Raw genomic sequence first — 16,985 nt, forward strand, 5'->3', positions numbered from 1 at the left:
TTAGTGTGGTAGTGTGGTAGTGATGGTAGTGTGGTAGTGGTGTTAGTGTGGTAGTGATGGTAGTGATGGAAGTGGTGTTAGTGTGGTAGTGATGGTAGTGGTGTTAGTGTGGTAGTGGTGTTAGTGTGGTAGTGATGGTAGTGTGGTAGTGGTGTTAGTGTGGTAGTGGTGTTAGTGTGGTAGTGGTGTTAGTGTGGTAGTGTGGTAGTGATGGTAGTGTGGTAGTGGTGTTAGTGTGGTAGTGATGGTAGTGTGGTAGTAGTGTTAGTGTGGTAGTGGTGTTAGTGTGGTAGTGCTGTTAGTGTGGTAGTGGTGTTAGTGTGGTAGTGGTGTTAGTGTAGTAGTGATGGAAGTGGTGTTAGTTTGGTAGTGTGGTACTGGTGGTAGTGTGGTAGTGGTGGTAGTGTGGTAGTGGTGTTAGTGTGGTAGTGGTGTTAGTGTGGTAGTGGTGGTAGTGATGGAAGTAGTGTTAGTGTGGTAGTGATGGTAGTGGTGGTAGTGTGGTAGTGGTGGTAGTGGTGGTAGTGTGGTAGTGGTGTTAGTGTGGTAGTGGTGTTAGTGTGGTAGTGGTGGTAGTGTGGTAGTGGTGTTAGTGTGGTAGTGGTGTTAGTGTGGTAGTGGTGTTAGTGTGGTAGTGATGGAAGTGGTGTTAGTGTGGTAGTGGTGGTAGTGGTGATATATAGTGTGGTAGTGTGGTAGGGTGGTAGTGATGGTAGTGGTGATAGTGGTGTTAGTGTGGTGGTAGTGTGGTAGTGGTGTTAGTGTGGTAGTGATGGTAGTGGTGGTAGTGTGGTAGTGGTGGTGGTGTGGTAGTGTGGTAATGGTATTAGTGTAGTAGTGGTGGTACTCACCTAGTTGTACTCACCTAGTTGTGTCTGCAGGATCGAGCATTGACTCTTGGATCCCGCCTTTCGAGCATCGGTTGTTTACAGCAATGACTCCTGTCCCATTTCCCTATCATATCTGGTTTTAAAATTATGAATAGTATTTGCTTCCACAACCTGTTCCTGAAGTGCATTCCATTTTCCCACTACTCTCACGCTAAAAGAAAACTTCCTAACATCTCTGTGACTCATCTGAGTTTCAAGCTTCCATCCATGTCCCCTCGTTCTGTTACTATTCCGTGTGAACATTTCGTCTATGTCTACTCTGTCAGTCCCTCTGAGTATCTTATACGTTCCTATCATGTCCCCCCTCTTCCTTCTTTTTTCTAGTGTCGTAAGGCACAGTTCCCTCAGGCGCTCCTCATACCCCATCCCTCGTAGCTCTGGGACGAGTCTCGTTGCAAACCTCTGAACCTTTTCCAGTTTCATTATATGCTTCTTCAGATGGGGACTCCATGATGAGGCGGCATACTCTAAAACTGGCCTCACGTAGGCAGTGTAAAGCGCCCTAAATGCCTCCTTACTTATGTTTCTGAATGATGTTCTAACTTTTGCCAGTGTAGAGTACGCTGCTGTCGTTATCCTATTTATATGTGCCTCAGGAGATAGATTAGGTGTTACTTCCACACCCAGGTCTCTTTCGCGCGTCGTCACAGGTAGGCTGTTCCCCTTCATTGTGTAATGTCCCTTTGGTTTCCTACCTCCTAGTCCCATTTCCATAACTTTACATTTGCTCGTGTTTAATTCCAGTAGCCATTTCTCTGACCATCTCTGCAACCTGTTCAGGTCCTCTTGGAGGATCCTGCAATCCTCATCTGTCACAACTCTTCTCATCAACTTTGCGTCATCCGCAAACATCGACATGTAGGACTCTACGCCTGTAAACATGTCGTTAACATATACAAGAAATAGAATTGGTCCCAGCACCGATCCTTGTGGTACTCCACTTGTTACTGTTCGCCAGTCCGACTTCTCGCCCCTTACCGTAACTCTTTGGCTCCTTCCTGTTAGGTAGTTCCTTATCCATGCTAGGACCTTTCCCCCCCATCCCCACCTGCCTCTCGAGCTTGAACAGCAGTCTCATGTGCGGTACTGTTTCAAAGGCTTTTTGGCAGTCCAGAAATATGCAGTCTGCCCAACCATCTCTGTCCTGTCTTATCCTCGTTATTTTATCATAGAATTCCAGAAGGTTTGTTAAGCACGATTTCCCTGTCCAGAACCCATGTTGATGTTTGTTCACAAACCTAATGTTCTCCAGGTGTGCAACCAGTCGTAGCCTAATTATTCTTTCCAGTATTTTACAGGGGATGCTTGTCAGTGATACAGGTCTATAGTTAAGTGCCTCCTCCCTATCACCTTTCGTGAAGATCGGCACGACATTTGCCTTCTTCCAGCAACTGGGCAATTCTCCCAGTGTTAGTGTGTTAGTGTGTTAGTGTGGTAGTGGTGGTAGTGTGGAAGTGGTGTTAGTGTGGTAGTGGCGTTAGTATGGTAGTGGGGTTAGTGTGGTAGTGGTGTTAGTGTGGTAGTGGTGTTAGTGTGTTAGTGTGGTAGTGGTGGTAGTGTGGAAGTGGTGTTAGTGTGGTAGTGGTATTAGTATGGTAGTGGGGTTAGTGTGGTAGTGGTGGTAGTGTGGTAGTGGTGTTAGTGTGTTAGTGTGGTAGTGGTGTTAGTGTGGAAGTGGTGTTAGTGTGGTAGTGGGGTTAGTATGGTAGTGGGGTTAGTGTGGTAGTGGTGGTAGTGTGGTAGTAGGGGTAGTGGTGTTAGTGTGGTAGTGTGGTAGTGATGGTAGTGGTGGTAGTGATGGTAGTGGTGGTAGTGTGGTAGTGGTGGTAGTGTGGTAGTGGTGGTAGTGTGGTAGTGGTGGTAGTGTGGTAGTGGTGGTTGTGTGCTAGTGGTGGTTGTGTGCTAGTGTGGTAGTATTGGTAGTGGTGGTAGTGGTGGTAGTTTGGTAGTGGTGGTAATGTGGTAGTCGCGCCCTGGGTACAATAAAATGGCGCCCCCTGGCCTGCGAATCCACCATTTTGTGTGCGGCGCCCGCCGGTCGGTGATTGGCTGGCTGAGGTCACATAACTTCATTGACCAATCAGAACCCGCCTCTGGATCTGTGACATCACCGGGAGACCCAGCCCGCCGCCTGCAGAGCGCCAGGCGCTCAGAGATACTTGGCGCTTCGTTGAGAGCGGACGTGCGCCGATTGAGCTCTCCTTATCCTGACCCCTTCCCAGTGGTTGGGCCCCATTCCTTCCTCCCCGTCCCATCCCTAATCCTTATCCTGACCCCTTCCCAGTGGTTGGGCACCTGGATATACCTTTATAAACCTTGGGTCTCCCCTCCCAACATGCTGACTAATTCCTGGGGTACCTACTCACTGCTAGGTGAACAGGCACATGAGGTGAAGGGAAAACGCGCCCAACCATTTCTCTCGCGCCCCCGGGATTCGAACTCCGGAATTTTCGATTGTGCGTCGAGAACGAAGCCGACTGTACTACTGGGAGCCCTATATTAGTGGTATAAGTTCGTTGTTTGATACAAGAGAGTTTACGTTCGTAAATTAATGTTTATATTCGTAAATAAGGGTATTCGTTCGTAAATAAGGGTATTCGTTCGTAAATAAGGGTAAACGCTCGTAAATAAGAGTATACATTTGTAAATTAGGTTATTTGCTCGTAAATAAGTAGATAAAATTTTAAATAAAGATATTATTCGTGCGTAAATAACTGTATACATTTGTAAATTACGGTATTTTTGTTGTAAAAAGAGTATACATTTGTAATTAAGGGTAAATTTCGTATATATAAGAGCATACTTTTTTAAATAAGGCTATTTGTTCGCAATTAATTAACGAATTACCAATTGGGTATTCAGTGTTCAGTCTTGTTCAGAGAGAGAGAGAGACTTACTTGCCTAACGGGCTTCAACAGCCAATCTGCACCAATCAGGTGGTGACACGTCGTTAGGTAGAGTGTTCGAATTACTTCCCCTCAGCCCCTTTAGCCTCTCCCCTCGTCCAACCAGTCACCGGGGCTGTCACCAGCTGATGGACGGGGGAAAAAGCTAGGAGAAATGCAGCGAGGGGGTGTGTGATATTTAAGGAGTTTCCCCTTAAATTTGAAATTTTTTCCACATTTTGACTCGTTTTCTATGGTTGATGTTGTTGTTGTTACAGGCTTGCCAACCTTCTTTCCGTGAGGTCAGGATTGCCAACCTTAGCTAGTATCTCTCTCTTGGAGGTCAAGGTTGCCAACCCTAGCTAGTATCTCTCTCCTGGAGGTCAGGGTTGCCAACCTTAGCTAATATCACTCCTGGAGGCCAGGATTGCCAATATTACCTTCCCTCACAACCAGAATTGCTAACCTTGCTTCCTCCTAAGACAATGAACCATCAATCTTACCTATAATCAACTGGACGAATAGATGACTATTGACTGAAGATATAAACTACCTTGGCAATAATATATCTTTAAATATAATAAAAAAAACAAAGTGAGATTGAGAAGAACCAAAGTACAAGTGACTGAGGACTAGCAGGTAGGCCCATCTCAGAGTAAGAATAACACAAGTACACCCTTCGCCGCCCCTCCACTAATTATGGTTGGAATTTCCGTTTTAACTTCCTGTCGCGGTAACCCTAGAGACCTCTAATGGCGTGCCAACGTCACTATTATGGTCCTGGACACAACTCACCTAGTTGTGCTTGCTGGGGGGTTGAGCTCTGGCTCTTTGGTCCCGCCTCTCAACTGTCAATCAACAGGTGTACAGGTTCCTGAGCCTATTGGGCTCTATCATATCTACATTATAAACTGTGTATGGAGTCAGCCTCCACCACATCACTGCCTAATGCATTCCACCTGTTAACTACTCTGACACTGAACAAGTACTTTCTAACGTCCCTGTGGCTCATTTGGGCACTCAGTCTCCACCTGTGTCCCCTTGTTCGAGTACCACCCATGTATTCAGTTTATTCTATCAATTCCTCTGAGAATTTTGTAGGTAGTGATCATGTCTCCCCTTACTCTTCTGTCTTCAAGACACGTTAGGTTCAGCTCCATTAGCCTTTCCTCGTAGCTCATACCTCTCAGTTCCGGGACCAGTCTGGTGGCATACCGCTGAATCTTCTCTAACTTCGTCCTGTGTTTAACTAGGTATGGACTCCAGGCTGGAGCTGCATACTCCAGGATTGGTCTGACATAAGTGGTATACAGGGTCCTGAACGATTCCTTACACAAGTTTCTAAAGGCAGTTCTTATGTTGGCCAGTCTAGCATATGCCGCTGGATAAGGACCCATTGATTTTGGAGAGCTGTACGAAAGAACAGCTGAAGCAAATCGCCGAACACTATGAGATAGAATTAGTGTCGACTAAAGTGGTCTATATGAGACAAGAACTTGGAAATAAAGTAAGGTCTCGACGCGAAGACGTCGGAGCGGTAGGATTAGATGTGAGTGCAAAGGAAAGTGGGGAACAAGATAATGAGGAAGTGTCTTCTAATTCGTCTCGTAGGAGTGGAAGTTTAGAATATGAATTGGAACGTTTGAAACTGGAAGCTCAAATTAAGAGGGAAGAGAGAGAGTTTCAGTTAGAGAAACTGAAATTGGAGCAAGAGAAAGTGCGACTTGAAAGTGAGCAAAAAACGCGTGTAGAATTAGAAAAGGAGAAAACGAAGCAAATGGAAATCGAAGCAAATAAATTTGTGGCAGCTCAGAGGCGAGAGCGAGAGGTACACTCAGAGAGCACACCTCTGCCTGCAGCATATGATCACAAAGCACGTGAAAAGGAGGTTCCGCAATTTTGTCCAGAAGAGTCTGAGTCTTTTTTTGAGCATTTTGAAAAAGTTGCTACACTAAGGCAGTGGCCAGAGGAGGATTGGGCCCAATTGGTGCAAATAAGATTGACTGGGGCAGCGAGAGAGGCCTATACCCAGCTCTCTCTTGAAGATTGTAAAAATTACTGGACTGTGAAAAACAGCGTATTAAGGTCATTTCTACTGACACCTGAAGCTTACCGGAAGCGGTTCAGAGAAATGGTAAAGACACAAAGGAGCACATATGCTGAAACAGCCAGAGATTTGGAACGTAGATTCCAAAGATGGATGGGTTCCGAAAAGGTAGAATCTTTCGAAGACTTGAAACAATTGATGTTAATTGAAAAATTCTTGGAGATGGTGACTCCAGACACCAGGTTTAAGGTGCAAGAAGCAGGGATAAAGAAGGTGAAAGATGCCACAGATAGGGCGGATATGATTACGGAAGCATACAAGAGCTTGAGGGAGAACAGAGTGAGAAGTGAGGCGAGTTGCAGCAATAGAAGATCCAGTGGAGTCTGGGGAAGAAGAAATTATGAAAGACCCAGAGGAGTCTGGGGTGAGAAGAATTTTGATAAATGGGCAGATAAAAGTAAGTACCCTAAAACTCAGAAGAGTAGGTCGCGCACTTCGTCTGAAAGTGAGGATGGAGGAGCCAAACGAGAAACTAATCGTTATCCAGGGAATCAAGAGTCCAGTAAAGCTCCACAGAGTACGAGTAGTACGTCTGGCCCGAGGAACTCCAATACGAGCGGGCAGTCAGAGCTACTCTGGTACATATAGAAGAGACTTTTCCCAGATGAGATGTTACAATTGTAACGGATTGGGTCACGTGATGTGAGATTGTAGACAGGGCAAGAGAGTTGTGACCCTGGCCATGTGTGACCCCCGAGGTAAATATACTAATGTGTTCCGAGACAAACCACAGAGAGCGAACTTAGTGAACGAGAGGTATAGGCCGTTCATGAGTAAAGGTTGGATCAGTATAGGAGGCCGACCTGAAGTAGAAGTTGGTATCTTAAGAGATACCGGAGCTAATCAGAGCTTGATTACGAGAAGCCTGATTGGGAATGATCGACGATTAGCTGGCAGGAGTAAGATGAAAGTATATGGGTTGTTTTCTGAGAGTGCCATGCTCGTTTGTACTGTCCAGCTAAGGTCGGAATATGTGTCGGCGGAGGTGACGTTGGGAGTGTGCCCTGACATACCTGTTCCAGGAGTCCAAGTGATCCTGAGGAATGACTTGTGTGGGACAAAGGTGTTGCCGAGAGTCGTAGCGGAGACTGTGCCAGAGGAGTGCCCAGAAGGCCACGGCACGGGTGGGACACCTGAGATTGTGAACCTGACTGACAACCGAGGAGATGAGTCAGGAGACCGCCAAGCCATTGAGTACCCTGTCTCGGTAGTGACGAAGGCAGAGGTGGCCGACGAGGGAGACGCTGGAGAATATAAGACAGTGTCGATTTAACCGGTAGAAGATATCTACGTAGATATAGCGTGGCTGTTTAATGAAGGTCCAGCCCAGGAGAATGAAGTCTCGGTGAGGTCAAAAGTGAAGATGGCCCAGCCGAAGAAGAATCATGTGAAGAGAGCGGACCTGACTAGAGCCCAGACTGCTGAAATTAAGAGTCGGAAGGCGAATGCAACTGTGCTGAGTAGGAATGAGGAAGGATGTGGACAGACTGAGGACGGGAGTAGAGCGTCAAGTTGTCCACGAGCACAGAGGCATATGGATAGTGGAGTTAAGTTGTTTGAGATGTCAGGAGTTGACATGTTTCACAGAAAACGTGGAGAAAAGATAGTGAAGAAGAGTAGTAACCGAGAAAGTGAAAGGAGAAGAGACAGTGTGTGGAGAGATGCTTACGAGCACTCTAGGAGAGGTAGAGCGACATGTTCGGTCGAGTGCTGTTGGCTGTAGTACAGTGCTCGGAGAAACTTTTAGGGAACGAAGAAGAGTTGAAGGAGAAGAAATGGAGTTGTATAGAGGTGAGAAGTGTGGGAGGAGGATGATGATGCAAGCATGGAGGAATAGAAGAAGGCCGAGGACTCGATGGAAGTCAAACAGGATGAGGTCTCGGATAAATGAGGAGACGAAAGGGAGGATCGTCGGTGAAGACGAGGGAGTGAAGTGATGAAGGACGGTAGACTTCAGGAAAGTACTTTTGCATCAGCCACACCGTCCAAAGCGGTGTGTTCAGAAAATGTACATATGTATTTTTTGTATATACTTAAAGATAATTTGTTGTTAAAACAGATTTTGTGTGCAGTCGGAGGCAAAGGAGATCCTGTACGCCAAAGATCAGTGGTCAGTAGGTACGGCACCATGTCTACATAAATGATAAGGTATGTCTGATAAGACATGTCATTACTAGAATGAGTTGAATCTTTGTAGGATGGACGAAAAAGGAATAATGCTACATTCGGTAGAGAAAATTAGTGTGGATGCTCCGAAATAACACTTTTTTAAGGGGGGAGGAGTGTTACGATATATCGTATCGTGTTATTTCATCGCACAAAGGCACGATTATTTAAGCCATACGTTCATTATTACAGGAAGAACGAGGTTAACAACCGTGGAGGTCGTTAACGGTCAGCACGGTATGACTCGTCCGGTGGCGGGAATTTCTGTTAGCCAATCAGAACCACCGGGCAAGGTAACGTGTGCTGGCCGGAGCATGTGAAGAGACAGACATCTCCTCCCCTCCATTGAGTCAACAGGCTGTCGTCGCGTTTGGATGTGTGACCAACGGACCCAACTGTTAGTGTGCTCCACCCTCACGAAGGAAGAGGACCTCGAGGCATGGTCGACGTTTTTGAAAGTTATGGAAGATAACAGCTTTGAGATTTAGAGGTCGGCGTGGAGGTAACGCGCTGATTTTCCGAATAGTGGTCCAAAATTACGGACAAGTGAATTTATAAGTGGAAAGAACAATCGGATTAGAGACCATTTCGTGGTCGCAGTGTGTGTGTGTGTGTGTGTCTCTCTCTCTCTCTCTATATATATATATATATATATATTTTGTGACGGAGTTCCCCCCCCTTATTATTCTCCCACGCCTGCAGTAAGAGTCATGTCTACTTTTCCCAAGCGTTCTCTACGTTGCAGGCTACAATTGATATATGGGAGAGAGTGAAGTGTTCTCGGAGAGCCGAGAAATTTGTGAAATAGTAATATTTTGGCCTGTGGTTTAGGCCCTTTAGGGAGCCAAGATGGCGCTTGCCTCCCTGATCTCCCGCCAAAAACGTGTGACGTCAGTGGCACCGGATTGGTCACCGACAGCAATGTGGCACCGGGAGCCAATGAAAACTTCCCATAGCGAAAGTAACGTCACGAAGGAAGGGGGTCCAGGCCGCGCGCCACTCTGGCGCCATCAGTCAGACACGACACGTCATAGAAGTCGGACGTGCGACGGTTGGTCCTGTCAGTTGGACAGTTGTTTCCCGCTCCCGTGGATTTACGCGTCACCTGAAGTTCGCCAGTACTCTGAGAAGTCTTCCCTAGTTCATGTGTTGAACCAGAAGAGGGAATTGACGGTTATTTGAGCAACAAGTGCTCCAGTCAGGTGCTGTGCAAGAAGCAGTGAAGCCGTGCAGTGACGTATGTGGGGTCTGTGGCAATTCACCAGTTCATGACAGCGTAGTGGCATGACAGCGTAGTGGCAGACAGAGCCACTGGGTAGCTGAGGAAGAGAGGACTATTTGGGGAAACCGGACGACTGTAGCTGAGATGTAGGCGACAGCCGTTGCTGGGAGAAGACGATGGCCAGGAGACCGACTCCAACCCTTCGAGAAGTCAAGAAGGAGGACGGACCTGCAGTGAGGAGGCACGGAGACGACGCGCTAAACGGTGGGACGACGAGAGGCTCTGATAGGACACGACGACGTGTAGTGTGGGGGCGTTCCCGACACGAGGACCAGGAGCTACATCTCGACTCTCATCGGAGGATAGGGTGAAGTAGGTGTTTCTAGTTCCCTCCCCATTCCCCTTTAGTTAGCTATATTATCTAGCCTGAGGATTTTATATGTCGTGAGCAAGTCTCACCCACGTCACGGTAAAGCACCAGTGTGCTAGACAGTACTATCAAGAGTACTTGTAATATTCATGTTGATTATTGGTGTGTACAGGCACCAGGAACCAGTGATAAATTTACTGTGTTGTGTATATCTTTCTATAGATTTTGGTATGAACATATAGTGGTGAATTATACATAATATTATGCCAGTATTTGAAAGTTAGGCTGTGTGCCCAGAAATCATTTATTTTCCATGTATTGATATTTGATGTATCTACATTGTATATGCTATGTTTATGCAGTGATGAGTCATTTGTGAGTACAGTGAATTATTGCGTTATCGCCCACGAGAGAAAGTACTGAAAACTCCAGTGTTAATAGTTCATAATATATTGTTGAGTGAAGAACAAAGTAAAGCCATTACAGTGAGTCATTATAGCATTGATTGTAGAAAAGACTGTGTGAGCCTGTGTACAGTGTAACCAAGTGATACGTGCTATTGTAGCCAATATCGTGTGTGCGAGTTCATAGTAATATTGGAGAACTTAAAGAAACAGCGCGCGTGATTCTGAAAACAAGCAAAGAGCTTCTGCGCGGGGGCCAGGCGATCAGCTGTTCTTGACACTTGATGAGGGGGGGAGGTGTTGCCCCCTTGTGATCGCATACTATTCGTGGGAATTACCAGCCGCGTCAGGATCAGTTGATTTATTTGTTGTTGTTTGGCCTTTGTGACATCTTTCATACATTTTAAGTAAAATACAAAACTGTCTTTGTGTTTTTATCATTCCCTCCATTGATCTTGTGGCTATATTAGACTGAAAGCATTGAGTGATAACAATAAGTACCTGCCTGATTCCTGATCTTTTGAGTGTGACCTTGCCAAGGCTACCACTAATTCCACCAGTCCACTGATGGTGTTACTGGCCACCTAAAACACCAGTTGGCGACCTTGTGGTTAACCGTAGAGCCCGATTGTTGGGGAGGGCACACGACAGTCAAGTGAACGAGTCGTGTTCTCACTCTTTCTTAATAAGAGGCCGTTAAGATCGACTGGGAGACTCTCCTGGCGTGCAGTGGCGCCGTGAGGATCGAGTGAAGACCCACAGGGCTACGGTGAGTTACCTTGAGCATAACTACTGCTCACCCCAGAGTAAGGGTAGAGAATAATAGAGAGGTGAAACCCTCTCTATATATATAGAGAGGGTTTTTTAAACCCTCTTTATATATATATATATATATATATATATATATATATATATATATATATATATATATATATATGTAATATATTGTATATAAGGCGATTAGAGATATATCCGAATATATCCATGATGAAGTTTCATACCATCTTATTTTCTTGTCCTTTGTCAGACCTCAGCACAAAGTGTCGCACCTGACAATAGGTCCGGCTGAGGCTGACACCTGTTCAGATTCATGTACCCCGTTATGGGACAACGAAGCCAAGGATAAACATCCAGAATAAACCTAAATTAAATATGTTGGGTTGTCAACAGTTCGATCCCAACAGCATGGGGGTCAACCACTGCAAACCACCTCAAGCCTATCATCACCCAGCAAATATCTGCTATCAGAATAATAACAAACTCTGCTTTCAGACAACACTCGGCCCCGTTGTTTAAATTGCTAAAGATACTAAAGATAAACTCGGTCCACACATTCTTTTGTGTTAACTACATTTACAAAACCCTGTTCTTAAATGCAAACCATGCTCTGAAACTCTCCCTGGACAGATGTAATAGGACCCATTATCACCACACCAGAAATAAATATCTCTTTGATTTTCCCAGAGTCAAACTTAATCTGTGTAAACACTCTATGCAAATAAAGGGACCCAGTCTATGGAACTCACTCCCTAATGAATGGAAAAGCTGTCCAACTTTTGCTTCATCCAAAAACAAAACCAAAAAGTACGTAATTTCATCCTCGTAGTTTCCTACCTAGTGCTTCAAACTCGCACTGTATCTTGTGCTACCCACTCTCCTAAAATATATGCCTAAGCCATACAACTTCACTGTTGTATTCACTCTCATCATCTTATATCATGGTTGTTATGTTGAATGCAAATTTAATTAGTACAATGTACCTAGAAATAATCCTCAAATTATGCTACAAAGTACCTGTTGACAATCTTCAAATTTCATTGTAATGTACCTAATAATTTTCTTCAAATTTTCTGACAATGTGCCTGGTAATATTTATAAATTTTGCTACAAATTACCTACATAAATTTATCTGTTAGATTAACCCTTAAACCGCGAAATATATACATATACGATGGGAATAACTGTCACAAAATCATGCACAAAGTACATATTCGATTGAGGGTCTCGCGCACGATTTAAAATACCCCGCGAGAGATAGGGGCAGCTATATTCCAGCCACCGCCGATAGTAAACAGATGCCATCTTGAAAAAAAAATTTCTGGGTAACATATCCGAGTGTGAGAGCCTCAGTACTGAGTGAGTAACCAAGGCTGGTGCATGCAGCGTGAGCTAACAGCGCTGCTGTTCAGTTTGTGAACATAACGTGTTCACAAGCTGTAACTGTAACAAAAGTGTAACACTATATTGTATATGAACTTGCTATTATTTAGTGATGATATTATTAGAGAAGACCCCTGACTGTGATAAAAATGACCAAGATTCTGATAATTGCAAGATTGTGGTGATAATTAGTGCTGTGCTTTATGGTGGGAGGAGTAATGCTCAGGAAGGGAGGGAGGTGGGGTCGTCTTCTGACTCTTTCCCCCCTCCCCGCTCAGCTCGTTGTCGCCGTGTGGGGGCTTAGTGGGCGGCTCCCCCTCCCACAAGACGAAGCCGGAAAAAGTCCAAAGGTGTGCTACTAGACTAGTCCCAGAACTAAGAGGCATGAGTTACGAGGAAAGGCTGCGGGAAATGCACCTTACGACACTGGAAGATAGAAGAGTAAGGGGAGACATGATCACAACCTACAAAATCCTCAGAGGAATCGACCGGGTAAACAAGGATAAACTTTTCAACACTGGTAGGACGCAAACAAGGGGACACAGGTGGAAACTGAGTACCCACATGAGCCACAGAGACGTTAGAAGGAAATTTTTCAGTGTCAAAGTAGTTAACGGATGGAATGCATTAGGCAGTGATGTGGTGGAGGCTGACTCCATACACAGTTTTAAATGTAGATGTGATAGAGCCCAGTAGGCTCAGGAACCTGTACACCAGTTGATTGATGGTTGAGAGGCAGGACCAAAGAGCCAAAGCTCAACCCCCGCAAGCACAAATAGGTGAGTACACACACACACTGTTATTTGAAGATGTTATTTTAAATGAGGTCATATTCCCAAGGGGCTACTCAATTTGGAGACGGGACAGAAAAATCAGGAAAGGCGGTGGCATTGCTGTGCTGGTGAAAGAACACCTAAAGGTGAAGGAAATAATGACTGCCAATCCACAAGAAGTTGACATAATAACACTAGAGATCTGCCATGTGGATGATAAACTAATGATCATAAATGCATATAGTCCACCGCTAAGCAGCACATGGTCAAAGGAGGAGCTAGATAGTAAACGAGAAGGTCTTATAACAATAATGAGAGAGATCATAGCGAGAGCGGATAACGATAGATCACGACTGTTGATAGTCGGCGACTTCAACTTGAAATCCATAGACTGGGAAGCATATGAAGCTAAAACAGAAGATTTTTGGACCTGTAAATTTGTAGACCTCATCCTGGAAACATTCTTGTAACAACATGTTAAACAAGCTACGAGGATGAGGGAAGGGGACGTTTCCTCCATGCTAGATTTGATATTTACCAGGAACGAGGAAGAAATATTTGACATTTAGTACCTTCCTCCCTTGGGTAAAAGTGACCATGTCTTTTTGGGAATAAAGTATGCAATGCGTTATAATCTGGAAGAAAATATGATCGTCGATGCAATTGAAAAACCTGACTTTAGGAGAGGACATTATGGCCACCTTAGAAATTTTTTTAGTGAGTATAATTGGACAGACTTGTTGCTAGGCAAGGAAGTGAATGAGATGTATGTCAAGTTTTGTGAAATATATGATAAAGGCACAAAATTTTTTATACCAAAACAGAGATGCAGAACTAGGAAACAGAATTGGTTCAACAGAAATTGCGAGAGGGCCAGAGACCAAAAGACACAAAAATGGAATGAATACAGGAAGAGGCCAAACCCCCAAACATACCAGCGATACAAAGATGTGAGAAACAACTACACGGCAGTGAGGAGAGAGGCAGAAAGAAATTTTGAAAAAGGGATTGCAGACAAATGTAAAACAGAACCAGGTCTATTCTATAAATTCATAAACAACAAATTGCAGGTAAAGGATAATATTCAGAGGTTGAAAATAGGAAATAGATTCACGGAAAATGAAAAGGAAATGTGTGAAACATTAAACAAAAAGTTCCAAAGTGTGTTTGTACAAAATGAAATCTTCAGGGAACCAGACACAATAAGAATTCCAGAGAACAACTTAGAGCACATAGAGGTGTCTAGAGACGAAGTGGAAAAAATGCTCAAGGAGCTAAATAAGAACAAAGCCGTTGGTCCAGAGGGAGTTTCACCATGGGTTCTGAGAGAATGTGCACCTGAGCTCAGCATTCCACTTCAACTGATTTTTTAGGCATCCCTGTTTAGAGGCGTTGTAGCTGATGTGTGGAAAATGGCTAACATAGTTCCAATCTACAAACGTGGAAGCAGGGAAGACCCCCTTAATTATAGACCTGTATCATTGACAAGTGTAATAGTCAAAATATTGGAAAAAATAATTAAAACTAAATGGGAAGACACCTGGAAAGAAATGATATTATATCAGACAGACAGTATGGTTTTCGATCAGGAAGATCCTGTGTATCGAATTTACTCAGTTTCTATGATCGAGCAACAGAGATATTACAGGAAAGAGATGGTTGGGTTGACTGCATCTATCAGGACTTGAAAAAGGCTTTCGACAGAGTTCCACATAAGAGGTTGTTCGGGAAACTGGAAAATATTGGAGGGGTGACAGGTAAGCTTCTAGCATGGATAAAAGATTTTCTGACTGAAAGAAAAATGAGGGCAGTAATCAGAGGCAATGTATCAGACTGGAGAAATGTCACAAGTGGAGTACCACAGGGTTCAGTTCTTGCACCAGTGATGTTTATTGTCTACATAAATTATCTACCAGTTGGTATACAGAATTATATGAACATGTTTGCTGATGATGCTAAGATAATAGGAAGGATAAGAAACTTAGATGATTGTCATGCCCTTCAAGATGACCTGGACAAAATAAGTATATGGAGCACCACTTGGCAAATGGAATTTAATGTTAATAAATGCCATGTTATGGAATGTGGAATAGGAGAACATAGACCCCACACAACCTATGTATTATGTGAGAAATCTTTAAAGAATTCTGTTTAAAGAAAGAGATCTAGGGGTGGTTCTAGATAGAAAACTATCACCTGAGGACCACATAAAGAATATTGTGCAAGGAGCCTATGCCACGCTTTCTACCTTCAGAATTGCTTTTAAATACATGGATGGCGATATACTAAAGAAATTGTTCACGACTTTTGTTAGGCCAAAGCTAGAATATACAGCGGTTGTGTGGTGCCCATATCTTAAGAAGCACATCAACAAACTGGAAAAGGTGCAAAGACATGCTACTAAGTGGCTCCCAGAACTGAAGAACAAGAGCTATGAGGATAGGTTAGTGGCATTAAATATGCTAAAACTTGAAGACAGAAGAAAAAGAGGTGATATGATCAATACATACAAAATAGTAACAGGAATTGATAAAATCGATAGGGAAGATTTCCTGAGATCTGGAACTTTAAGAACAAGAGGTTAAAGATTTAAACTAGCTAAACACAGATGCCGAAGAAATATAAGAAAATTCACTTTCGCAAACAGAGTGGTAGACGGTTGGAACAAGTTAGGGGAGAAGGTGGTGGAGGCCAAGACCGTCAGTAGTTTCAAAGCATTATATGACAAACAGTGCTGGAAAGACGGGACACCACGAGCGTAGCTCTCATCCTGTAACTACACTTAGGTAATTAGTAGGCATCCATCAGTCTCAGGAGACTATGGAGTTGCGCTCTGGTTGTCGCTCTGGAGTGGCCTCACCAGGGCGCAAAGCCTGGGTAGGTTGATTCGGGGGAGAAACTGTTACACTTAGTGTAACAGCTTCTTACGCTGTTACACTTAGTGTAACAGTGTAAGTGTGATACACTTAGGTAATTACACACACACACACACATGGACATAGAACCGGAGTCATTGCTGTAAACATCTGATGCTCGAAAGGCGGGATCCAAGAGTCAATGCTCGACCCTGCAGACACAAATAGGTGAGTACAAATTGACGAGTACAGACACATAAACCTCTAAGAACCCTGGATTCTCTCTTATAAAACATCACCAAAGACTGCCTGAGTAATCTTCCTTATCTTAACATCAGTCTACGGGCTCACCATAGCCCGTGCTACTTGGAACTTTCTGTTCCAAGGAGTGAATCTTAAACATCAACAACAAACCTTATCTTCCAACACTGCTAAAAAAATATGATACCTTATCCGACTGTACTGACGGAGATAAAACTCTCAGTAAGCATGATCTAGGCATCAAAGATCCTTAAGTCAAAGATGGCGTCCACCACTCTTGCGTCATCGCCCCTTTATACTTCATTCTTTACTTTCCCAAACAAACAGGAACAATATTATTGACTATATTTACCATAATCCCCCATGCATGCTTTTCAATGAGATCATTTTTCCCTCATATAGTTTGGCTATTCCACTTCACATTATTCCTAACAATCTCCCGCTAAGAAAGAACTACTTTGCTTGGCTGAGTATTACTGGTGACGCGCGGCCTCCAAGATATCACCTGTAGATTTATTCCAGTGAAACATTGTCCACTGTGTCCACAATCCTGTGTTTGTGGGTGAGAGGCCCGCTAAACCCGGCGGGCGAGAGGCCCGCTAAACCAGGCGGGCGAGAGGCCCGCTAAACCCCGCGGGCGAGAGGCCAGCTAAACCCGGCGGGCGAGAGGCCCGCTAAACCCCGCAGGCGAGAGGCCCGCTAAACCCCGCGGGCGAGAGGCCCGCTAAACCCCGCGGGCGAGAGGCCCGCTAAACCCGGGGGGCGAGAGGCCCGCTAAACCAGGCGGGTGAGAGGCCCACTAAACCCCGCGGGCGAGAGGCCAGCTAAACCCGGCGGGCAAGAGGCCCGCTAAACCAGGCGAGCAAGAGGCCCGCTAAACCAGGCGAGCAAG

General features: G+C 44.6%; 1 protein-coding gene across 1 annotated transcript; it reads left to right on the plus strand.

Annotated features, from left to right (window-relative positions):
* Window positions 1-5,150: 5,150 nt before the first annotated feature.
* Window positions 5,151-8,026, plus strand: LOC138359434 (caldesmon-like). The gene is made up of 2 exons (XM_069318574.1): window positions 5,151-6,161; window positions 7,955-8,026. The coding sequence occupies exons 1-2, from the start codon at window positions 5,151-5,153 to the stop codon at window positions 8,024-8,026; spliced, it is 1,083 nt and encodes a 360-aa protein (XP_069174675.1).
* The last annotated feature ends 8,959 nt before the right edge of the window (window positions 8,027-16,985 follow it).

The sequence above is a fragment of the Procambarus clarkii genome, chromosome 90 (genome assembly GCF_040958095.1).
Source record: "Procambarus clarkii isolate CNS0578487 chromosome 90, FALCON_Pclarkii_2.0, whole genome shotgun sequence".
In the NCBI taxonomy this organism is placed as follows: domain Eukaryota; kingdom Metazoa; phylum Arthropoda; class Malacostraca; order Decapoda; family Cambaridae; genus Procambarus; species Procambarus clarkii.

What these genes read in the sequence shown, in the direction of transcription:
- LOC138359434 (XM_069318574.1), top strand. Translation starts at nt 5,151, where the DNA reads ATGCCGCTGGATAAGGACCCATTGATTTTGGAGAGCTGTACGAAAGAA. An exon ending in AGAGCTTGAGGGAGAACAGA is followed by an intron (nt 6,162 to 7,954) that starts GTGAGAAGTGAG and finishes TTTTGTGTGCAG; the next exon opens with TCGGAGGCAAAGGAGATCCT.